At 39.6% G+C, this 26357-nt stretch overlaps 1 protein-coding gene across 15 annotated transcripts in view; it reads right to left on the reverse strand.

Moving 5' to 3' along the window:
• The window catches only part of TENM4 (teneurin transmembrane protein 4), a 1547070-nt gene that overhangs the window by 331265 nt on the left and 1189448 nt on the right, over positions 1-26357 (reverse strand). For all 15 annotated transcript variants that reach the window (XM_085592903.1, XM_085592878.1, XM_085592882.1 and 12 more), the window contains 2 exons: positions 20058-20346; positions 14672-14941 (listed from right to left, as the gene is read on the reverse strand). In XM_085592903.1, the coding sequence (XP_085449029.1) occupies positions 14672-14941; positions 20058-20280 (493 nt within the window). In that variant the 5' untranslated portion in view covers positions 20281-20346. The remainder of the gene's footprint in view (positions 1-14671; positions 14942-20057; positions 20347-26357) is intronic.

Consider the following 26357-nt stretch of genomic DNA (forward strand, 5'->3'; position numbering starts at 1 on the left):
TTTCATCTGCGTCTGGAATGCTATTCATAAGCTTATCTAGACTTGAAAATGTATTAATATAATTATTCTTGGAAAATGATTTGGAATTATTCATTTCAAAGTAATTCTCTACGTGGAATCAGAATGATCAGATGCTTGTGCCAAAGGAAACAATGATGAAATAATTATTTCATAAAAGGCATATTCGTACATTTCCAGTTGGAGATGAGCTGGTATAAACAGGAAAGAAGCAAAAGCTATTGTCTCCCTCATTCCTTACAGCCTTGTTTTACAGCCCAATAGGCAATAATGAGGCTGTAGATCTATGTCGTCTTCTTAGAATCCAAAAGGCTTTACAGAGTCTGTTGGATGAATTTCAACACTCTGTTCAAGTCCAAGGAGGAAATAAGCTCTTCCAGAAATCCACCAATCTTCCTTTTTCTTCTTTGAGTCTGGCTGTATCTCAAAGGAACCTTATGGACCATCTGTCCCTCCTATCCTCTCAACCCCCACATGCCACCATCGATAAGACATCAATCTGTGAAGCAGCTCTGGGAGAGATTTTTTAGTAGTTTCTCCAGGAAAGCATTCGAGTGATTCCTTTGCAGAATCTATCTGCTCTCTGTGCCTGCTAGGGAAAAGGAATATTGACCTCTCCCCATCTCTAATCTGGTCTAGATATTCTTCTCTTGAAGGATGCAAATATATTGGCAAGAACCTTAGACAAAGCCAAGAATGAATTAACCAAATTCAATTCAGGGAGGACATTGATAAACAGTGCATGGCTCATGAGAGCATTAAAGGTTTGGAAAATATTACTTACAGTGAGAGACTCCAGAAGAAAAGAACTAAGAGAAGGTTAAGGACTAAGTTCATCATTGTCTATGGGGAAATGAATCTATTGGAGTACTGTTCAGGGACAATAATAGATGTTCTGGGTCTACAGTATCTTTGGGAACCCTTTCTGAACTTCTCTTACTTTTTGTGCTTGTGTGGGACTAACCATATTCTGATGCAGACAATGCAAAACACTGGTGCCAATGACTGAGATAAAACTTATTTGCTGCATGTGCTTCAGAGTCCAGACTGTGGCTCTTTCTAAAGGTCTTCAAAAAAATCTTCTGTTGTGAGGTGATAAAATATCTCCCTAGAAAAAAGCACTACTGCTTTCCAAGGTATTCCTTTGGGAGCTGATCTCCTCCTTAGTCACGCAGCTTACAGAGAGAAATTGTCTGAACTCTTCTGTTTAAGTTTGCCTCCAGATACCCACTAAAATGCTGAGAAGTACTGAACTGAGTACCAGAACTTTTGGCCTCAATATTTATCCTTCCAGCCCTGGAAGTTCTCTATCCAACAATCTGACAATTAACATGGCAGTATCTTTTTTTTTTTTCCTGTCAAAACTTTGATAATTTTTGATCAGATAAGACTGTCCACTGATGTTTCTCCAGGTTTCTACTTCAACTCACACAAATCACAAGGTCTAACAGCTCACACACATGACCCGTCATTGAAGGGAGCTACAAAAAGATCCCATTCAGCCCTAAGACCCATGGAGGTTTTGTGAGTTGATCTCTGCCTTCTGCTTGCTTCATTCATGGAACGAAAATGACCAAAGAGGGCAAATTTGTCCTGATTTGAGAGCAGCCAGCTTACCAGTGGAAGGCATCCTGTGTAGATGGAATGGCAAGGACTCCTTTCAGGGGGAACCACACTTGATGGACAGTTAACAGCCAAAAATATTCAGGTGGTGTTGAGGGACACTGTGACCTGACAAGGGACATGGAGAGCACATTCCTCCTGCTGCTGTGTGTCACAGCAAGTCTAGTTTAGGCATATAATTTACAAATACATACATCTTTCTTCTATTTGCATAAATGTTTAAGTGAACCTTTACCAACCTAACCATCTTTATCAACCAAACTTCTAACATGCTTCTGTACAGCTCCATCAGGTAACATTCCTCTAAGCCCTTTCCTTATTCTCCTTTGTAGACTGATCCCATGCCAGAATTTCTACTTTCTTGACAACAGGAGTAAATATATGTAATATCCAAAGTTACTACCATTCTTTTCCTGAGAACTGAGCCAGAATTAACATTTCTTCAAACTTCTGCAAACACAGCACTCATTTCATGGCAGTCCCCAGTATACGATGGGTTGAATCACCAGTCCGGGTAACAGGCTTCTTTATGGACAGCTAAGAAGGCATCCAGCAAATTGCACATGTTCCAGAGGGAACACTTGGTATTAAATGCCAAGGAGGAGTGGAACCAGCTACAGGTAAACTTTGCTTTGTTGAGCACTAATGAAACTAATGGGGTATGTTTATGTCACACCTTCCATTCCAAATGATCAAGTGCTTTGCAAGCCTTAATCATTTCACCCATCAGTGAACTCCAGACTCCTCTGGGGTGGAACATTAACAGATGCTTGGCAGAGCACAGCAGCAAGCCAGAACAATTAATGAAGGAGAAACACCCCTTCCAACTAGAGGAGCAAAGGGAATTTTGTTAAGTGGAATATAATTATCCAAAGCAGAGAGAGGGAGACATTTCCCTTCATACTCTAATCTGGGGTTACATGTGTTTTTCCAGTTCCTGTGTTACTGGGAAGTCAGCATCCTATCCTGACTCTGAGGTTGCAGTGATCCATTCTAAGAAAGAAACAAAACTCCCAAAGGAAAAGCATCTTGAATTTTTTTGTGGAATACCAGATTCCCACTCCTTTGGATGAAGATTACCATTTGCCTTCTTCAAACCAAACCTAAATCAAACTAGCAGCAAATGAGAAAGTGGCTGGAGATGCAGGCTCAGTACATAAATGTTCCATATAAGCACCATGACTCTCCCTCAGCTATAAAATCTATACATTATATAAGTGGGAGAAATCATTGTCTCTAAACTATTTGTGGCAGGGTGGCCTCATTTAAATTATAATCATGGTTTAAACCAGGAAGCAGAGAATCTTGATTTAAATAATCAGGTTTAATCTTGTTTTGCATGTGTGCTTTTCAGATATTTTCTTTTAAAACTGGTTGATTCTCACTGATTGGTATAATTTGCTGCTTCTTTATGCTAAATCAAAAAGTATCCTATATCTATACATATTTATTTCAGCAATTATATAGTTTAGCATGCATTTATTCAGATTCCTACTTTTTTACATTTTTTATGAAGAGAAAATGGTGAACAACAGATTTCTTATTCAGTAGATGATTACTGTCTTTTTTAGTATTTTTTGTTGTCTTACATTTATTTGAAATTCACGTCAAAACTGCATTTAAATGGAAAGTGGAATATGGTTGTAATTTCACCTCCTCCTCTCAAACTAAAGGTAATAAAAGTACTTCACCATGCTGGAGATCAAGAGAAAAATAAGTCTTGCACAGAAAATGCATTGGTGAGAACAAAGGCAGTGACCATTCTTGCTGTAGAGCTGCAGCAGGGGGGCATTTCCAAGAGAGTTTGGCAATGCTCCTTCCTTGCTAGTAATGCTGATTTAAATAGCCCCCAGATGTTTTTGTTATGCCACCCTCAGTCACTGGCTCTTATTTGAAAGGGGATATTTATAAAATAAATATATATAATATTATATATATAATATAATATTATATATATATATATATATATATATATATATATATATATATATATATATATATAATAAAATATGTAGATATAATATAATAAATATAATTCTATTATTCACAAATCAGGAAGATCTCCTGTTGGGTGGGACTTCTGCTGCTCTATCCGGCATTGAACTGATCTCTCTGGCACGGGAGCTGAGTGGAAACTGTGAAATCAAGAGCTCTGTGTGCTGGCACCCTTGAGAAAAGCCTTTAAAACATGTGGTTTTGGGGGATAAGTCAGAGCTGGATTCCATGACAGTTGCATTATCATGACCATAGGGATGGAGAAGCTGTGAAAGGACATGGGGATGGGTACCCAACCTATTAAACAAGGTGGTGCCTCAGATGTAATCATAAAATCACAAAATTACTTAAGTTAGAAGGGACCTTACAGATGATGGAGTTCCAGCTCCCTACCATAGGGACACTTCCTACTGGACCAAGTATTTTAATACCCCATCTAACCTTGCTTTGAACACCTCCTGGGATGGGTCATCCAGAACTTCCCTGGGCAACCCGTGACAGTGCCTCAGCATCCCCACATTAAGAATTTATATAATCTAATCTATATCTTTTATCTGTTAGTTTAAAATCATTCCCCTTGTCCTGTCACTATCTGCCTGTATAAAAAGCTGTGAATTATTGTTTTCTTTTTATATACTTGATTCAATAAGTTCTTTGCTGTGATGAAGAAAGCTAAACAGCAACCTGCCCTAGAGCATATAATTAAAGTTTTTAGGGGCAGTCCAAAGAAACACTGAAAACTTTGCAGAATTAGGGCAGTAATGCATTTTCAATCACTGCCCTTGATTGAATAAAGTTGCTAAAAGTTAATCAAAATCCTCTGAGAAATAAAACAATGAGATTTTAATGAATAAATTCTCATGGCAGAAGCTATGCTTTCCTTTATTTGGAGCTCAGTGTGCACCTCTGGGCATGGGTAAACCAAAAATAACATGCTCTTTCCTCTCACTTTGTTCTGCTTATAGATGGAGATACATCTTCTCTGAAAGAAACAAAGCCAGATACCTCAAGGGGCATTGTTGGAGACTCAACCAGATGTGGACTAACACTATGTGCTGAACTCAGAAGCAGATTCAGTGGCCCAAATAGGAATTCAGAAATTCAGAAAAGAGCATTTGGAAATGCCCAGTTGCGAAGAACACCTGAAGAGGGAATAGTGGGTATAGAAAGTAAGGTGCACCAGGCTTTCTTCCCAATTTCTTCTACTCTTTGGGGAATAATGTATGTCTTTGAAAGGCTAGGATGGTGAACGGACATGTCCTGCCCATTGCAGATCAATGTGACTCCTAGAGATCCAGGAAGAAGGAAAAAAATGGAGAAAAGGCAATTGGGAAGCAAGCCTTGGCTCCCTGTTCCATGTTTAACCAGCTGGTTAATTCTGGAGGCAGGAGTCTGTGGGGCACACAAGATAGATATCCAGCCATCACCCCATCCTTGTTGATGGGACATTTACTGTCTCCTCTAACTCTTGTCTTTTTTCCATGCTGCTTCTCTTTCATTTATCCCAGAGGGATCAATCATTTGCCTAGATCAGAGTTTAGGTCAGGCCCTAAAAATAAAATCCTGCTCCAAGTGATTATTGAGCTGCAGGTCCACCCTGGCTCCAGTACAGATGTCCAGTGCCATACCAGATTTGATGGCCCTCAGTGTCCTGACCATAGTCCTCAGTCCATGGCAGTAGCTATTCCTGATCGGTAAAGATGCAGAAATCCCACCCCAAAATCAGGCTGGAAGCAAAGCTACTATCAAATGAGTAATAGGCTTCATGCTGCTGCACATAGGTCTGTTCTCCTTGGGGTATATCACACCACAAGAAATTATTTATGGCACTCAGAAACAGTGTAAAAAATACACAGATTTGCTTCCAAAATATTTGGCAGCTTGCCTGCAATATTAATAAATGCAATTATTTTCCTTAAAAAATTCACCATGACAAGGCAGTTTAAAGTGGCAAAGGAAAGGACAAAAATTAATTGCATAACTACAAAGAACAGTAAATTCTTACCTGTTGATGTTGTTTTCTACGTGCCCTCTCCCCCAATATTCCGGCTAATAATGAGTTTTTAGAGTTTTAGGCTTTTTCCCTGCCTCATGACTTCACCATGATCACAATAATAGTAACAACATGAAACCTACACACTAACCTATATTGAACTGCAGTTCATTACTGCAGAATAACATTGGGAAAGACTTAAATGTCAGCATCCTTTCAGATACACATTACAGTAATGCAGAAAGTACATTCTCTACAGGACACATCATACAGGAATAAAATTAACAAAAAAAAAAAAAAAAGAAAAAAAGAAAAAAAGAAAGAGTTATTTTCCTCTAGGGACAAAGAGGCCAGCAATGAGATAAATTAGCCCTAGGAATCAGTGGGAATTCCTTCACTGTGAAACAAAATCAAGATACTGATCACTAATGCTGCACTTGAAGTACTAAACTCAGATTAATATCAGGTGCCTTCACCTCTTAAATAGGGAGCAAAGATGACACTGGTTCCCTTTGTGGTGCTACCAGAGGGACAATTGGCTCTCCAGTGAGTTGAATCTTGTGTAAGAGGCAGCGACATCCTCAATTTGAAAGGCTGTTTTACACCCAGTTGTCAGGGAGTTGGTTGAATGTGAAGGAAGATTAGGGTCTGTGGTCCTAAATCCCATCAATTCACCATCCCATCCGGGTAAAACTTTCTCTGAGACTCTTGTGAAGGACTGAGGTAGGGACTCACCTATTCACTTTCAAGAAATATCTCAGCACTAACATCTAAAAAGGACAAAAAAGATAAGAGGATAGAAAATATGAGGAATTTATCATCAAGAATGTCAGTGATTAGAAAGTTGGATCACAAGTAAAGAAGGTGTAACAGCCTTCAAGGGAGCCATTTTTCAGTGGAAAATGCAGCATTTGATGGTCATACAGTTAAAAGTCTCCTTTTTAGGACTAACATTCTTTATAGGAATATTAGTATCTTCATGGTTGGAGAGCCTGAAGGTATGTTTCTTCCCATGACCTTCACATTTTAAGGGATCACCAAATCTCTGAATATCTCTGTAAGGTGGCTTCAGTAAATTGCCATATCCCAACAATATCTACATACCATTAAAATGGGGATTTTTTGGCAAATTCCTACCTGGAAAGGGGCAGTGTGAGAGTTTTGGGAAGCTGAAATAAGGAAGGGTATCAGTGAAAATTCCCCTCTGGATGTGCTACTACTTTATGTAGTTCTTCACTATCTTCTGCAATCGATGATGGATCTTTAGTGGTAAGGGTTCTGGCTAATTTTTTATTTCAGGCTGAAACATGTTATTAATATTAAGGTTACAACTGATGGGAGAGAAGTGAAAGATGACAGCCAGCAGATGTCTGATCTTGCCTGGGTAGTTCTAATTTATTATTGTTTTCCCTTACTAAAAAGTCTTAAGGGAAACTTAATAAAGTATAGCCCATAGTACGTATTTTTAAAATTATTATTTACTTTGAAAAATAATTTGTTTTTTAAAAAAATTCCTTTCTGAATTCTCCAGAATATGAGTATCACATTTTTGCCTACATGGTTTGCAGAAGAATCATGTCTGAAGCACACACTCATTTACTGGAAGTACTTTATAACTCAGAGGAGAAAATAAAGAGATGATGTTGCTGCAACCACGGTAACAATATTAACAATGGAGTGGATGAAGCCTGAAAGGAAATTACTCAGCAAAACATGGTAATAAAAAGAAAAGTCACCATGGATTATCAACTGGGGTATTGACAAATAATTTGTAATGCAGAGATTACACAGTAATTCTGGCACTGCTAACTGCACTGATATATTGAACTGTACTTTGGGCCAATGATTTGGGTCAACATGATTTGGGAAAAAAGGTGAATGCCAAGAAAACAGTAAAAATTCTTCCTCTGCAGAAAGTCAGAGCTATTAAGAAGTTACCTTGCAAGGCACCTAGTAGCAAATACAGACAGCATTAGGAGAAGAGCTCTCAACAACCAAAGAGAACAAGGAAAACCCACAGAAAGAATTACTGTTTGTTTAAAGCTCTCTTAGCTGTTGTAAAAAGTCTCTGAGGAGAAAATATTTTAAAAAAGCTGATGAAATGTGGCTTGATCATTGTAACAACTTTCTGATTTAATAAGAGGCCAAAATGGTTATCAGAAAACTAGCAGGGAACAGCATATTGTGATGTATTTAACCAAATACATCACAATACCACTTGGGCATGCTGTTTTCAAAAAACAAACTGTTATCACCATGTACCTAGGTAACACTGCTGATGGCAACAGGAGCCTTCAAAGGCTTTGGTGAGTTTTTTATCAGTCACCACTGAATAAATGAGAGCATCAGTAATATTTATTAACTACCCTGGAGAAGTAACAGAAGTTCTCTGTTTGCAATACTTATCTTTAATTATTTCCTGCTTTAATGTACCCCTGTGTTTATAATATGTTCTATAAACATTCAGTTCTGTTGAGTCCTAAAACCCTATGCAGTTTCTTAAGCATTCTTTCCAACAACAGTAATGGCCTAAGCAGTGGAAGCATAGAATGTGGTGGTTACTGCAAGAAATGCTCTGTAAATCAGGTATTATGTCAATTAACATGGCTAAGAGCTGAGCTGGGGATAGTAGAGGAGGCAGAGCTATCATGTGAGCTTTAAGGTTCCTGATTGCCACTATGCTTCAGTTTTACAACAGCCTATGAGAATTTTTCATTTTTATTTGATGAGAAAGCAAAAATTAACTGTAACATATTTACTACCTTTCTGGCTTAGTTGGTAAGGCTTGGAGAGCAGGTTTTGATATTGAGCTGGTTGTTACTTGACAGTTTTAAATGCATTCATTTAAATGCATTTCAGATTAGTGGTGACTAAATGAAAAAATTCACAGAACGGTTTGGGTTGGAAGGAACCTTAAAGGCCACCTGCCTCCAGCTGCTGGATAGCCCTGCGAAGGCAGGGACACCTTCTACTACACCAGGTTGCTCACAGCCACAGCCAGGCTGGCCATGAACAATTCCAGGGATAGGACAGAAGGGGAAAAATATTCCTCTTTGTAGGATGTTGTTCTAAAATGCTGCTCCTAAACGTTTTCACTGTGTCCTAGGTTATAATATTGGGGTGTATTCCATTACCACCTGGAGCTGCAATTCCTTTTTTTTTTCCTTATCTCATGACTCAGAGATAAATCCCTCAGGAGGACCTGTTCTTTTAGCCACATGACTGATAAGATCTGATAAGCATTCTATTGTGAGATGCTCTGCCCCATAGGGAAGAGCCAAACGATGCCATCAAGGATATAAGCAGGGTTGTGCAGACAGCAAGTAGATCCCCTCTTCCAAGAGGAACAGCTGAGACCTTCTCTACTGGACCTCCAGAGGGAAACTACATCTGTCTACAAGACACTGCTTAGACAGAACCATATCTGCTACCACCTCTCTAGCCAGTGTCAGGTTGTATCTCTAACTCTGTCAGTGGTTCTTCTTTTGTGCTATTGTATCTATTTGGTTCTTTGGTTCTTTCCTAATAAATTGTATTTCTGACTTAGAGCTTCTCGCTGGTTTTGCTTTTCAAACCAGGACACACGGATAAGTGTCTCTCTTACTATAGTCACTATATCACCTTTGGCACTGATTGGTACTTTCAGAGGTGAAATTAAGAAAAATGAACCCTGAGATGAAACTGTTCTTCCTAAACAGAGATGATCAACAGATGTGTGGTGGAAGTTTTGGGGTGATCAAACCCGTATCCAATTCATCATTAAATGGGTGATTGGAGTCCAGTAGTAAAACCTTTTGCAATCATAGAAGGCATGCAGAAGTTTTTGCAGGATGATGTTTCCTTCATGGTTTTGAATTGTGAAGATGGAAAGAAGTTGCATAGGGCAATTTGACCGAAAAGGTCCTGAAGCTTGAGTTTTGGCTTCCTGGGTAGTTAGATCTGGAATTTTAGTTCATGTCTACTAATCTCTCAGTGTGGTGAAGTCACATTTCAGCTACATTTCTGCTGCGAGAATTTCTTTACATGATAGATCACAGCTGAGCATCTTCAACTCAGTTGAACTGTCTTGAGCCATCTGATGCTAATCATCCTGTCTGTGAGATCCTTCTGACCATTTGATACTGCCCACATTTGATACTGCCCACAGGAAGAGATGACAGAGAGAAAACATCACGCCACTCCTCACAGCATTAATCATGGCTGACTTGTCCTGCTAACAAAAAAACTGCTTCCTCTGTCTCTTGTTCCTTCTCATATTTAACCAACTACTTGCATTGGTGGATATGAACACTGAGCCCAGAATACAACCAAATTAAATCCTTAGTTTGGAATAGTTTGGAATGGCTTCTTTGGGATAGCCGAAAGTTAATATTTACTGTTTGTTTGTTTGTTTGTTTGTTTTTAAAGTGCTGCAACTCCACTTTCACAAAGACAAATTTTAAAAATGTTGTTGACCCAGGTGTGCAGTAACCCTATAATGACTGTACTGAGTAAACCAGTAAGGTGATTATTACACTGAAGGTAGAGGAAAAAGTGGTTTGGTTTTGTTGGTGGTGGTAGGGTTTTTTGTTTTGCTTTTTAAAATTTTTTTTCTGTGGGTAGGGATTTTGTATTGGAATATCTACCCATCTTCTGCCCGTCTCTCAAATTCAAATCTATCCAGGGATTATCAGCATAATTCGTAACACTTTGAATGGATCTGGGTTAAGATCTCCATTACAGACCCAAAGGAAATAGACACAGCCCAGTTCTTGGATGCTTGCACACAAACACTGTCCACATCCACATATATTAGGAGTCCCCTAGACAGTACAAAAGCCCAGCTTGAATAGTCCTGCACAGCCCCAGAGGAATAAGGCACAGCAGCTGCAAGAATTGGAACTGGAGAAAGAAGGATGCTTGAGAGACCAGCACAGAAAACCATTCTGTCCGAAACAGCATCTAGTCTAGACCTTTCTCAGTATATCTTTGTCTTGTTTACGCTTAAAAGCTTTAGGCACTGGAGTTCCTCAGACTCCTCTGATCTCCTCCAGTGCCAAATTACCTTCCAACTCTTAATGAAGAGAGGATACTCGAGATGCTGTCATGCTGTCTTTCAACGGTTTTTGCTATGGGCAATACTCAGAAGATGGAGTCAGACTGTTCTTGGAGATGCTCGGTAGGAGCAATGGACCCAAGTTGCAGCTGAAATCCATATCTCTTAGAAGAAGAGTTGTTCACAGCAAACATGGTCAGCTGCAGAAACAGGATATAGAGGCATAGAGGCTGTGGCCTCTCCATTCTGATATATACTCAAATTGTAACTGAAAAAAGCTCTGAGTGACCCAGCCTGACCTCCAACTTAGCTCTGTTTTAAGCAGAAGAGGGACCAGAGACTTTCAGCAATGCCTTTCAGTGTAAATTATCCAGTGGTACTGTATATTTATGATGATGTTCTTATTATTAGAAATTTTTTTTTTTTTTTTGTATGTGACTAAATTGCTGAAAAATAAACAAATCTCTGGAAGACTATTACCTTGCTCTTCTTCAATGTACTTTTCTCTATGGTAAACAATTGCTGGCTCAGTAAAAATCCTGTTTGGGGTTAGCTAAGGTACCGCCAGGAAACTCCAGGCTTCAGTCCAAATGACCACTTCAGGAACTTCTTTTGCTTGACTCAGTCTTGCTGAGAAATAGTGCAATCTACTATAGGAAAGAAGTTCTCCTAAAATCATTGCTAGACTTCCAGGAACCAGACTCCCTCTGTGCTTGGTTCTGAACTTTTAATGGGAGTTCACAGTTCCAGTTCAGATCGTGATCATGCTGCAGAACCCCCTTTGAGCCATATAAAGTGCCTGCTACATCAGCAATAGAGAATGATGGCACTGTCCCCAAGCAAGATGCAGCAACTCGAGCTGTGCCTCTGTCCCCTCACTGTGCAAAATGACTATCCAGGTCAAGTGAAATGCATTGTCCACTGGAGAGGAAGCCATCGTGGCTGTTTGAGTGTGCAGGATGTGAGCTCAGGGCAATGCCAGAGTTATAACTCAGCTCTTTAGTGGAAACAAACTCTTAAGTTAGTAAAAGCACTCGGCCTCCTAGAAGCATTCAGCCTAATGAAGGTGTCCCTGCTCAGGGCAGAGGCTTGGAAATGGATGTTTTTTAAGGTTCCTTCCAACCAAAACTATTCTGTGATTCTGTGAAAACCTCATAACAGTTTAGATAAAGCTGCGTATGGCTTTCCATAGCAGATCCCTGCGCAAGTGATCTATGGACTACAATATGCCATGAAACCAGAGCACTTCATAGGCTTCCTTAAGGACAGGGATGGACTGTGACTGTCCTTTCTGAGCAGCATATCTGTTCCTTTAAAGCATCACCACTCCTGAAATAAAAAAAACCCTACATTTCAAGGGAGCCAGACCTCTCCTTTTCTAGGAACACAATAAATGTTTTGTCAGACTCATGCTTTGACAACTTTGGATTTACAAACATCAGAAGTAAATTCTGATTATTTATTTTGGATAAATAATGAACAGCATAAAAACTGCTGACTTTGACCTTCATTGGAGAAGTTGGTTTAATGAGCCCCATAAACTCTTCTATTGATGGCAGGTTCATAAAGTCCATATTGACTTCCGCTAAAGGCTATAACTTCTATCAATACTGTCAACAATTAATATTGGCTCATAAAGGTATCCTGTAAACTGAGTCATAGCATTATGTTACTTTGCATTGCCATTAGCAAAGTTTCATGTCTTCTTGAAAATGCTTCTTCTGTAAATCTGGGATTTCTAAAAATAACCTGTGTGATAGCTAGCAGCCCAGAGAAACACTACTTATGTGGAGTGAGGAGGGAGGAAACATCTTTATGTTTGGCAGAAAAAGCTTATGAGAGGATCTCGGGCTTCATTTGCTCCTACAGCAGGTCTCAGGCGGTGAGGAGTTTGTACACAAAGGTTTCTTGCACCTTTATTTGTGCCAAGCAATTACAAAAGAAAATGCTCAAATTCTGCCTACTTAAAAGACTTTTTCCTAACCTTCTTTTCTTTCTACCTTGCAACATTTGTTTGGATATGTTAATACCACCAATTCAACTGCAATCCCTATATTTAAGTGAACTTTTTCTCAGTTCTGGACCAGTTTTTCTGACCTGAACATGGTACAATATCTGACATCTTCCCAGGAAAGTCTAGGCATCAGATAAAGCTCACCACCAGCACAGTTTGTATCTTAATATTTTCTTTCAATTTCTGCCACCCTTGTTTTGTCAGTATTTTCAAACTATTACACTGGACACCACAGCAATCTATGTTTTATTTGTGCTACACAGACTTTTGATTTTAGGGTGATACAGCCTTTCTCATTCAAAACACCCAACATTTAAGACTGCAAATGCCTAGGCTCCAAGGAAACTCCTACATTTATAAAGTACTGTATGTTCTCCACCTCTTGTTTCCCTTTTTCTAGTTGCTATGAAGTGATGGTTCAACAAATGTTTAGTGTGCCATTAAACTTAAGGAAAGAGGAATTGAAGTTTATCTCCAACCTGACATGAGTCCTACACCCTCTGTGATTACTTTCAGTAGAGCTTTTCCAGTCATACAAAGTTGCTAATGTGCTGTTTCTAATATAATTTCATTTAAAAGTAATCTGTAGGTATGAAGTTGCATTTGCAGGTGTAGAGATAGCAGGGAGAAAGACTCCTGCAGGTAGTGCAATTCTCCTCTGTTAAGACCAAAGATAAAAACCCACAAAGCTAAAATTCTGTATACTGCTTTTCTTAGTATGCATGGAAAGAAAAAATGTATGGGATAGGATCGCAGCTGCTCACACACCACATAGAAAGCATGTGAGAGCTTGGATAGAGGAGAATAGGATGGAAGCACGAGGTGCTTACTTTTGGCTATTTTCTAGCAATTTCTTGTGAGTGTGCAAAACTTTAATTGACCCTGATGATCCCTCTGATTTTTCATCAAAACACAAGGATCAGAAGGAAAACAATGTAACCTGACATTCTGTCTGCTTGTAAGACCAAGAATCTTTAAAAAGTATAGTAAAGATAATTTAAAAAGATTCTTCTGTACATCCTTTTAACAGAAGACCATTTATCTTTGAACTCTGCCTAATATATCATTATCTCTGAGCAGAAACTTAATAAGCTTCAACTGTAATTTTGTTGGAGTTAAACATAAAATCATGTGGGTGGTGTATGTCTCACTGTCATGGCTTCCAGAGGAAAACTTATCATCATTTGTCACTATAATACTGTGGCAAAAAGCATGAAAAGAACAAGTGATACAGTCATTTCACATGAGCTTTCTGCGCCAAGCACAAGTGCCCAATGACTTGTATGCGGCAGCTATATCAAGAAGCAGGCTGTGCTATAATTGAATTAAAGGTGCAAAGGCATACAGGACTGGATGAACTCCTGGGTCAAGTTGCAATTGAATCAAATCCCCTCTCCTTCTCCTACACTGCTTGGCAGAACTGCTGACCAAAAGGTTCGGAGACCTACAAAAGGCATGCAGGAATCCCCCGCAGCTGGGGACACAAAGTCACAGAGATAAAAAAATCTGTGACCTTCAGCTTTTATTTCACACACAGAAAAAGGCTTCTAAAAATATTTCACCATCGTTTTCCTTCAGAGAGCAGTCAGCCAATTTACATAAATGAAGCAGCCCCTGTCAAGGAACCAGCAAGGAAGAGAAGAAAATTATCTATCTAGAAAATCTGAGCAAAGATAAGAGTAGCATTGGCCAGAGGAGGGGAGATTTAAATGCCTTCCCTCTGAAAGGTTGCTGCAAAAAGCAGGGAGAGTATTACAGCTATTTAATGATCTCTGTCGCAGTGATAAATAAGTAGGAGCTTCTCCAGCAGTTCATTAACAAAGACTCTGTTGGACAGTAAAAAGGCCACGACTGGGGCTGTTAGAAGAGTGTTTTCATGGAGTCTGATAAAAAACCACATCACTAAACCTAAGGAAGATTAAGGTGAAGTAGTAGGAAGAGACATTTCTTATAGAACTCGAGGCTGACACTTGCATGCATTGTCACCACTTACCGGTTTCAGTATTCTCGTGCTCCGTGTCGGTGAGGGTGAGGTTGGAGTTGGCCCGGCTTGACAAGCAGGAGCTGCGCCCGGACTTGGTGTTGCGTCCCCAGAGCCTCACTGGGTGCTCGGGTGACATGACCACGTCTGCTTCCGTGTCGGCATCTGAGCCAGCGCTGATGGAGTAGCCACAGTGAGGGAGCCCAATGTCGGTCCGGTACAAAGCCCCATGTGTGGGTGTCACATCTTCAAGTCCCAGTTCTCGCAAAGAGAAGTTGGCTCCTGTGAGAAAAATGCATCAGCCAGGTTATTCTTTAATAGGGCACGGTGCCATCTAGCACATATCAAAAGCAGAAGTGTTCATCCTCTACGTTCACATGTGGCACAGCAGCATCACAGGACACAGCAACATCCTACCAAAGATACCTCTCTTCTATGGTTGTGGTCTGTCGGAACTCAAAATGTCTCTCAGACATTTTTAGAGGTTCCAGGCCTTGGTCAGAAGCCTTTTAGACCCTGGTAGACTGCTGGAAACAGCAGTGATTTTGAGTTTGAGCCATGGAATGAGTTACCAACTTTGGAGGTGGAACAGGCAGTCACAAAAGGTTAGATAGTATAGTAAAAGTAGTTACAAAACAGAGGGGAAATTTTTTTAGTATTGTACAGGAGGGTTTTAACACTTGTACAGGGGGGTTTTTACTTTGTACATGGGGGTCAGAAGTTCTAAGATGAAGGAAAGTGGGCTGTTCCTCTCCTTCCTCTTTCTTTTTCCTTGCCTCCATGTTCTTGGTGATGTTGGCACTCACAGATTGGTTTAGAGTAGAAAAGCACTTTGTAATATAGGTAGTAGGTATTGGGGGAAAACTGTAAACATGTAATACGTAATATATCATATAAAAGATAGCAGCAGCCCTGGGCGGGGAGAGAAGAAGAAGACAGCAGACAGAGAGGGTGTCAGGGTGTGTGTGTGTCTCTGCCTGGGCCGCTGACCAAGCAGCCGCAGCCCGAGAAGACAATCTTTTAGATAACTCACAATAAACTGCCTTGAGACCGAACAGCAAGAGGCTGTGGAGTTTTAATTTGGAATCACGGGTTGGAGGAAAAATTTCACCACCATATGAGACCCCAGAGCAAGTCTGGGGTTCTCACAGTGGTCCTGCTCACTGTGAGAATCATAGAATCATTAAGGTTTTAGGATCATCAAGTCCAAGCATCACTCAGCATCTCCAAGTCCATCACGAGAAAACGTCTCTAAGCATCTTGTCTATACATTTTTTTATAACAATTCCAGAAATGGTGATTCCTCCACTTCTGTAGGCAGCATGTTCCAATCCTTGACCACTCTTCCGATGAAGCAATTTTTCCTAATATCCAATCTCAACCTCCCCTAGTGTCACTTGAGGTCATTTCCTGTTGTCCTATTGCTTGTTACTCAGGAGAAGACACCAGTCCCCCCAGTCCCCCACCATGACAACCTCTTTTCAAACATGCCAAGATTAAAAAGTGGCTGGATTCCTGCTTCTGGAACCTGACAAAAACTCAGGGCATGTTCAATGAAATCAACAAGTTTGAAAGCAAAAACTGATGTAGAATGTGCAATACTTTAGGAAAGGCAAAAAGTAATCTTCTTGTGAGAAAAGCAAAATGAGGTGTGCAATGATCAAAAGTCCTACCAAAACCTGACAACTTCCCTACAATAGGCAATTTGAGTGAGTTCTGCTCATTGAAATCCCTGAAATTACATACTGGGGATTTAAATTTCCTTTGGCGATTTCACTTTCCCCTTGCTGGCCACTCACACCTTGACTCACATTTAGCTATTCATTCTGAGAGAGTCACAGCAGAGGTTATTTGGCTGCAAATAGATGCAATTGTTTAGCTGACTAAAAATATGACCTGAAAAGTGACTCTTGACTCCATGTCTAGTTACCTGCAGAGCTTCAAAATCAGACTGAATTGATGTGAATAAGGCTTCAAATATTAGCATACTTTGTTTGAAAAGTTCCACAAAGAGGCTGGGGAGAGCAATTTTAATCCACATTTATTTATTAATGCATGCATTTATTTTTCAACCCTGAATATCTTGAAAAGATTTTGGCCACCCATGAGTGCCTTTAGCTGCACAGTGCATTTATACAGCTCAATGAACCCCTGCTTCTGTTATGCTATGCCTTGGATGGATTAAGGAAATGAGCAGTTTGCAGCTCAGGCATATTTCAACAAGATAAATCTGAATGCATGATCTCCAGTAAATTTCAGGCACAAACCTTCCTTTGAAAACTGAAGTTCATAACTACTCATTATTGAAATCTGTTTATCAAGTCTGGATCTCAAGGTTGTATCCAAAGCTGAATTACCATTTTCTCCCTTTTCAAGATCCCACAATTTTGTGTTTTTTCTCACATTTCTATTTGTTGATGTCAAATATCATGTGGTAGAAAATGTGTATCCAACAGAAATAGTTTTCTATTTTTCCAGAGTATGGTTTCACACTTCTGGAAACAGCCTAGTTTGTCCTTGAACCCTGATGACTGGGGAAGGTCTCTCATATTACAGCACACATGCATCAGATGACAGGTGATCAAAAGTAGATGCTATTTTACTATATTTTTTCATTCAGTTGAATTTATAGCTCACAGTGAACAAAGAGGAGATATCTGAATGCAAGGTGAATAGTGGGACTGGACCACATTTTTGTATATACCTCAGAGAAGGAACAGTTTGATAGCAGGACAAAATTCTGGTTCAGCTGGTTACAGATCTGCAGCTGACAACATTCCAACTGTATAAAGGATTCATGAACTTCACACCTTTTTAATTGACCAAACAAGATTAAAGCTTTCAGACAGAGTGGACAGAAAAGGTTGCTTGGGGCTCACACCTCTGTTCGACCCTTGCTTGGGAAGCACAACACAAACTTGTGGCAAAGTAATCCATTTAACATGATTACAAAGTGGTTTGAGGAATTGTCCTCTACATTTTCATGGCATGAGGAAGCAAATAAACCCGACCTAAGTTATAAATGCTAGGAAGCAGTATCTCCCCAGAGGCCTTGCTCTTCTCTTCTAGTTTTGACTTACATGGTTTTCTAAACCATTCCTTGTGGAGTACTGAAAAATATCTTTTGGTTTTCTTTGCGTGTTTGAGTCACTGATGGCAAGTTCCACCATTGCCTGAAAGAAGCCACACTCAGCACCAACAGGCACATCAATGTGCAGCATGACCGATGTTCTCCAGTAACAGCAGCTCATAAATTATGAAAAATGACTGCTACAATTAACTGAAAATCAAATTTATTTGCAATAAACAGCAGCAGATGCATTGATTTTCATATTCTATGCTCACTGTTGCCTTTTAAGCTGGAAGAACTCAAGTCAATAAAAGGAGGATAATAAATATCCAAGACTTTTTAATTCAGATCTGGTCTATTTTCTCCTGTGCTGACTTGCACATTTGCTGACACTCACTCTAGCTAAAACCATTTAAATGCTGACTTGTTTATTTACTGAATTTATTTGGTCAATTTGAAATGTTTCCCTCCTCTGCCTTCCAAACCAATGCAGGAGAGAAATTCACTTTGCCTTGTTGATGTCAAGCAGGCTAATAAGGCTTGGTTTCAGCTGGCCTGAAGCCAAGAAGCATCACAAAGAGAGGTCCATTCCTGGCTTACTGCCAGTGGAAAATGTGGCACAGAAAGTCTGGGATAATTGTTAACACTCTTCAGGCCAGTTTTGGGACCCTCAGGATAAACTGGGAGAAAGCTTTAAGTTGATCCATTTGTGAGAGTTATATCAGAAACAGAACTGGTGCCCTGACATGGTTAATCTTAACTTTTCAATGAATTTCAGTTACTTTGACCAGTCATTTTTACTCAGTACCTTCAAAATTTTCCTAGGGAAGCATGAGCTTGTGTATAGAAAATTTACACTCCCTGTCAACAGGCTGGATTTTCAAGGAAGGTAATCTTTTGTGGGCTTCTTAGGAGAAGTCCATAGATATGCATGGCCTCATGGACCTCCAAGTTGAAAACCGCTGACCTGGACTAATTCACATCTATCCTGCATGGTGAATATATTGTATGAAGTAAGCAAATGCAATGACCTAAAAAGTTTCCTTTTCTTTATAATGTCATACATTCCTTAGAGAGGATGAAGTACTTCTGAGTTGCTAGGAGGGAAAGTGCTTTCATGATGTCACAGTGTTACTTATATTAACTATTGGCCCTTTTGTTGATTATTGCCTGTTGCAGCTATTCTGAAACCCAAACACCAAAGCCATATGCATGAAGATACTTCAGCAAATAATTTTACTTGTGTGTGCCTTGAAGAAGAGTCTTGCACCAAAACCACAAGTGCATGATTTTTGAGGAGAAATCAAGCAGCTCCCAAGTTTAATGAGTGTAATAATATGCATTTATTTTGGGGAATCAGATTCTCTAAATTGCAGAGGATGTGCTCAGAGTACTCTGCATTGGCTAATTTATGTCCACTTTCTGGAATGCTGCCTACTCTACTTGACTCACTTTGCCATTTTACGCTTTTCTTGATGGACTTCTAAAAACAATTTATGTGAAGTCCTGGTTGGAATCTGAACTACAGCTCTATAGAAAAATGAAGATGAGTCTTATAGTAGGAGATAGAAATCTACCTCATACAGGCAGTAACAACAGTGAAAATTCTAACTGCACTGACTTCAGGGTATCTGGAATCTCTGTTAGATCTGTGGAGTCCGTTGTGACTCCTGAAACTCCATATCTTCACAGATACTGGGACTCAGATTCACTAAATGTGCTCCTGTAAATCCTCAAATAGTTCCTTACTCTAATACTGGAGCATGTCCCCAAGGCAAACCTAAAGCCTACAGGCCAAGAGGGTTCATCCCATCTGAACTTCAGTTGCCTCCTTTCTTCCAGAATTCCTGGATTTTGCTGTATACCAGATGGACAGTGTGGACAGTGACACTCTCCCCTTGTTGCCTTCTGCCTCAGCATCCTCATTGACTTCATTCATGACAGAGCAGGCATGTGGCAGAGTGAAAGGTCTCCTGAGCAGGCAGGAACTTTCCATGCCATGTCAGTACCATACAGCAGTGCACAGGGGGTTCTAGTCTCATGGTGGGAAGTGGCAAAGTCCTGCTGCAGACAGAAAGACTAAGATATAGAAAATGTGTCTTAGTAAATGCTAATGAACATGGGATATGGGTATGCCACTTAAGGACACTGGGCTGCACATAGTGTCTTTTGCAATACAATGAAGATGATCTCTGCTGCTCTATTTAAATCTCTCTTTTGCATCTTGCTTTTGGCCTCAGTCTTTCAAAGGTAGCCTCCCACCCAGCTCTGTCTCTCAGCTGATTCCCTCGTGCTGTTTACAGCTGAATCTGCTGAAAAGTAACCCACCTGCCCGGCAGAATTCATCAGCCTCCTGGTGCACCATGTCTTTGACCCGATTGCTGTAGGTCAGCCTGGAGTCTTGATCATAAGCCTTGAGGGTCTCACTGGAGCTGTAGGACTTCTGGGGTGCCTTGCTGTCCTCACTCTCGGCTGAAGAGCTGGTGTAGCGGCGCTCAGTGTCGCGGCGCCGAGTCAGAGATCGATACGGCTTCCTTTCTTTTACATCCATGGCACCCTTGTCTGAGTATTCAACATTAAAATAATGACGTCTGTGTGGCGGTCAGATTGGAATAACCTGAAAGAGAGAATTAAAAAATGTCATGCCTTTGGGCACTCAACGGCTAATTTGCCTTCTTTATACATTCTTACACTGAAGAAAAGGTATGTTACTCAATGGATTGCAGAAAAACCCTCTTAGAACAATTACCAATAAAAAGAAAGTCTCAATTATGTGTGACTCATTTAATAATTACCACTGCTAACAGGATACATATATGCAGCAACTTGCATCTGTCTGAACTAGGCATGCACTTGGGAATTTGAAACTGATTGTGATATTGTGTGTCTTCTTTCTGTAGGAAGTGATTCAGAGACCTCAAGGAGGCATGTATTCATAAGTCACCTAATCTCTGGGAAATCAGGTAATGTTGAAATGTCTCTATCTGGGCAACTAGAGGGCTTTGGAAAAATGCTGTCCTGTGGTTTTAAAAATGTTTCCACAAATCATGAGGTTAGAATGTATGAACAAAAGACTGGGATGGTATAAGAAGGCAAGTGGAAAGGGGGAGGAAGAAAGGAAGAATAAAGAAGTGAGATGTGGATGGAAATTGCATAAAAATGTCTTCCTTTTCAGAGGGCTCATCTTCACTCAAGTGGAAATATATTAGAACTTAGGCAGAGCTAAGAAAGTGTAAATAAATGATAGTGTTCTGCTTCATGTAACAACATGGCCTGGGATTTATTTCTGTGGAAAAAACAATGTACATATGCACTGCAATACAAGCACACATATCTGCACACAGAGGAAACAGATATCAGAAATAAAACGTATTAAAAGCATTTTTGTCAAAATAATTAATAAATGGTCTTTTTACTTCAAGTTTATTAAACATGACAGAAAACACAGAAAAAATAAATGCAATGACTTGCATCAAGATGGAAAAGCATGTTTTTTAATACCTAGATTTGTTTATGAGAAAAAATAATGATAAAATATACAAACCAAACATGGAAAATCTGTAATTATCAGCTGAGCTTCTCAGAAACTGAATCCTTTTGACTGCTAAAGAACAGAAGTTGATTCTCTAAATGCCACCCCAGGATACTCTTGTTTACCATCAGCATTTAAAAACAGAAAGCAAAAGGTTCAGAAAGCGCCTATTAGTTCTTGGTCTTTTTCATAGGAAATTCATATGGAAATATATGGCAAAAACTGAATCACATTCTGTTGGCATTTCTTGAAAAGCTAAGTCCTGAATGTACTAATGAAATCTTACTCGTCCATGACTCAGATCCTAGCCTTGCTTCAGATGCTGTGTCCTGGATTTCAGAGAACCATAGAATCCTAGAATGGTTTGGTTTGAAAGGAACCTTGAAGATCATTTTGTTCCAACCCCCTGCCATGGACAGAGACATCTTCCACCAGACCAGGTTGCTCAAAGCTCCATCCAAGCTGGCCTCGAACACTCCCAGGGATGGGGCAGCCACAGCTTCTCTGGGCACCCTGTGCCAGTGCCTCACCACCCTCACAGGGAAGAATTTCTTCCTAATACCTAATCTACACCTGCCCTCACACAGCTATGGTGCAGTAGTTGAGGATGGGATGTGCTGTGAACTTTGTAGGTCAGCTTAAAGGGATGTGGTGTAACATAGTATTTGTGGGTTTTAAAACTGAGAATTTTAAAGGAAGGATGTGTGAAGGATGGAAGTCTCCTAGCAGAGGTTCTGATAACCTACAAATCAAAATAGTAATACTGAAGCCTGAAGACAACATTTTATTATTAATTTCTTTCTTGAAAAGCTGTCTGGCACAAGCACAACTAAAAGAATACTGGAGTTGAAGAGAGGCTGCAGGAGGAAGCAAGAATGACAGGAAGACCATGAGGTAAACTGGCAGCTGGGCAAAGAAGAAGCAGAGTTACACTCTTAGGACTCTTGTGGGGTTAAACCATGACACACTCCTATTTCTGCAATTCTGATTGTGCTAAAACTGCTAAAGGGTTTTGTCCCTTTAACCTCCAAAACCAACTTTGTAATGACTCCCAATTCCAACACCTTGTATGGCTTCAGTAGCATTCTTCCTGGGAATTACTACACTAATATAACAAAAACAAACAAACAAACAAACAAACAACAATGAAACCACTCAAAAAACCTCCAAACAAATAAAATCCATTGTCTCTAGTCTATTCCAGACCACGTTCATACATTCTGTTTGCCAGCAAAATGCATAGAAACTAGTTAACACTTAGGGAGGAAGACCGGAAAGGAGTGTCTTTAACGAGTTTTAACTAAGTCATCCACAATGATTTGAGCACCACTTAGACTTCAAACATGTTTTTAAACCCACCAAACTCATTGACTTAAATTCATTCAGGTAAATGCAATACAGTGAATGCAAATGGGATTACTCACCAGCCAAAACTGACATAGTAAATGTATTGCAGAGTAAAGGTACAAAACTAAGGCCTGAATCTGAATGTAGAAGCAATAGTGAAAGAGATTGCATTGTGCTATAGAAAAATAGCACATGTGAGAGATCTACCAAATATTTCTAGATTTTTTTTTTTTTGCATTGAATCAAACATATTGGTGCTTTCACGCTGGAAAGAAATAAAAGAAATAAAGCATCTGTTTGCCTTTCAGTGCACTGTCATCTCCCCTTTTTTTTAAAAAAAAGCTTTTTTTGGCTTGAAAAATTGTGACTTTTTACACTTGTTATTGAATCCTCTTGTCTCCTTTATAGCATCTTTGTTTGAAAACCTTAGAAGGAGCAGGTTTGTTATACTTTTGAATATAACACCTTAAAACAGGCTTCTTCACAAAAGCCCAGTATTGAGAGCCGCTATAATGAACACTGAAATTGTGGTTTATTGTTATAGGAGATGAAGACAGCAGACTGTGAGTGAGAAGTGGTTACTCTCTAAGAAAGAAATGAGGAAAGGTGGCTTCTGTCTGCTCCCAAGCATTGTAGCAATTCCTACCTAGGGCTGGTCATTTAAAAACCCTCTAGAAGGAAAGTAACATGTGCCAAGGAAACCTTTTTGCACTGCTAGAGCCACAAGGTACAAACAGGGTCTGCAATTACCATTAGTAACCTTGCAACTTAGGAAATGACAAAAAAACATGAGGAAATTGACTGAATTCCCACCAGATGAAGGGTTTTCTTTTTGTAAGGAAAGGTGTTGAAAAACTGAAAATTCTCCTACAGTTCATCAAAAATAGCCCTGTAAATTTGCACCATCCATATGCACATTCCTCTGTCACAGTGTTTCTATTCCCAACTCATTCATGTTTTTATAAATTTAACTCTTCTCAGCTTTTTATTTCTCTCTCCCTCACAACTTGGGTTGACTCTCCAAATAGAAAGGTTACCTCGATAAAATATAATGAAGATTTTTTAAAAGCTATTTTTAAAGACTGAACTGTTGCATTTACCTGACTTAAGTAAGTTTCCAGCACTTCTGCATGGACATGCATTTCTTGTCATCTCAGTTTTATGGCCCAATTCCCAGATGTTTAGATACCTTACTTTCAACGGAGTTGTGTTGTCAGAGAGTTTGCCACATAGCTTTTCTGTGGTAGATTATTATTTTTTTATCTGCTACTCCTTGTGTGTAGATTTTACTTCTGCTACAATTTCATCAGTGCCACCAACACCTCACATTTTTCCTGATTTCTCTGGCACATGACAAACACAAAGAATCACGCTTGTCTCAGTTACATACTCAACCACCAGTTTCTTTCCGTCTTTAGCTCATGATTGCTCCTCATAATTTAAAAAGCTTCCATAAACTTGCTGGACTGGATGTAGAAGAACAGGCATTCTAATACAGACCTTTCCATCTCTGTGTTCATTTTCCCTCCATAAAAGCACAAAACCTTCCTGCTCTGAATCATTTATATATGGAAAGGATTTTCTTGTCCTATAATGCAGTGTTTGTAGTTCTGTATGTTTCTTTCATAATACTGCTGTCTGCATAACATATAAAATTTCACCTTTTTTTCCTTTCTAAAATTTTTACATTAAGGCCAATTAGCTCCAATAGCCATTCCTATTTTTAGCAGCCCCTCTGTGTATGGGTGTCTGATCCCAGCTGGACCACAAACTGATCCAGAGTACAGCTCACAACAGAAGCATCCTTCTCTCTTTACTTATTCTACTCAGAACAATCCCACTGACCCTAGAAAGAGTTACTTAGAAGTAAAAGCCTGTAAAATCAGATTACTTGATATAGTTATATTTTTCAGAAGGGTGGGACTCTTCTCACATCCCTGCATATATGTCAGGGAACGGAGCACAAAAATCAGCTTTTTGGGTCTGGTGCAGTAGTGCAGCAAACATTATGCTTATTTGAAGCACTTTTTATTTTGCTTTTGCTTTAGTTGTCTCCCAAATAATCCTTTTTATGATGTTTTATCCTTTCTATCTCTCCTCCTCATTCTCAGTTCTGTTGGTTTTTGTTGCTCTTTGGAGCTTTGATTAACCACACCGGCTTTGTGCTGCAGAATTGCACTCAATGAATGGCAAGGGGTATGATTTATTTTCTGAGTCACTGCTCAAAAGAGAAACTTGCATCAATCAAAAACCAGACAAGGGAGAGTGACACCACAAAGCGATATGCTGGGAGGCGCTTAAAGCAAAAAGGACAGGTGGCTATTGATAGCTGACTTACATTGCAGGTCACTAATCACAGAGATTAGCAGCAAGGTGATAGACAGCACCTGTTCTGGGAAGCAGCATGTCATATCATCCAATTTTCTGTCAAAATGTGAGGGTTTAAACAGTACAGATAGCTTTATGTACTTCCCATATAGTTATGGCAACAGGGTGATGAGAAAGCTGGAAGAATGAAATATCTTGTCTGCAAGAAAACATGAGCATGAGCTCTGGTGGGTTGATTTCACCTCCACCTTTGTACTGAAGGAAGCAAAAGGCCTACTTTTCACTTTTCATGTGCTTTCCTCTGCAGAACTGCCTATGCAGAAATGGCATTATTTTACTTGGTAGGGCATGCTTTTTGTCTTCTTGAACTTGATCTCATTTCACTGCTTAGGGCAATATTTTCCCCTGTTTTTTATTGCTGCTGCTCCTTGTAGAATGAGTACTGCCATAGGATGCTGAGCAGCAAGCTTAATTTTATATTCCCTCCTTTGGGCTCCACAAATCAAATCATTAACTAAGACCTAAAGCTGGTAAGTAGTGAGCAAGTATCCTTTCTTTCACTTTATAGAGGAAAGAGATGAGCCATGGGAAGTAAAAGTGAATTGCTTAAGGTGGTACAAGAAGAAAACAACCTAACTGAGGGCAGCAACTTGATCTCCAAGGCTGAGTCTGATACTGAGCCCTGGATTTTTTTGAGAACCAAGTCACATAAGCATAGTAGAATAATTAATGTGGCCAATGCATGCCCAAAATCTTTGTTGTAAAATAGTAGCATGAACCTCAGGTATTATTAACAAGATTTCTGTCATGTTCAATATTGTCCTTCAGTCGGAAGGACTTTGGAGCATGGAAAATCTGACCTATGAAATCCCATGGTGAGTGATGAAAACCCCACTCAGAGTCAAAAGGGAGACAGATTTTCACCTTGTGTATTAATCTTCTCAAAGACCTCAACAGATACTGGGGGCAAGCCAGCAATGTTATTTGGGAAATTAGCTCTAGCTCAGGATCCTAAGCTACAACCAAAGAAGTTGTGAGTTCAGATGAATAAATGACTTTGTGTCTGTGGTTATTAATATTAATGATTATTAATATGATTATTAATATCCTACAGCAAATTAAGTCATCACCTGGTATTTTACATCATATTTGAAAGAAGTCAGTCCACTGTGACAGTCCTACCACTTCCATGAGGATGTAAATGCCTTGTTCAAGTATTCTTATTGCGATTTCATAGGCTCGTGGAAAGGCTTGGGTTGGAGGGAACTTTAAAGATCATCTAGTTCCAACCTCACTGCCACAGGTAGGGATGCTGTGTACTAGTTCACATTGTTTAGAGCTCCATCCAACCTGACCTTGAAAAAACCTGGCCTTCTTTACACAAAATACTGAACCTGAGAAATCTTATTTGGTCATTTTTA

The sequence above is a fragment of the Lonchura striata genome, chromosome 1 (genome assembly GCF_050655825.1).
Source record: "Lonchura striata isolate lonStrDom1 chromosome 1, ASM5065582v1, whole genome shotgun sequence".
Taxonomy (NCBI): domain Eukaryota; kingdom Metazoa; phylum Chordata; class Aves; order Passeriformes; family Estrildidae; genus Lonchura; species Lonchura striata.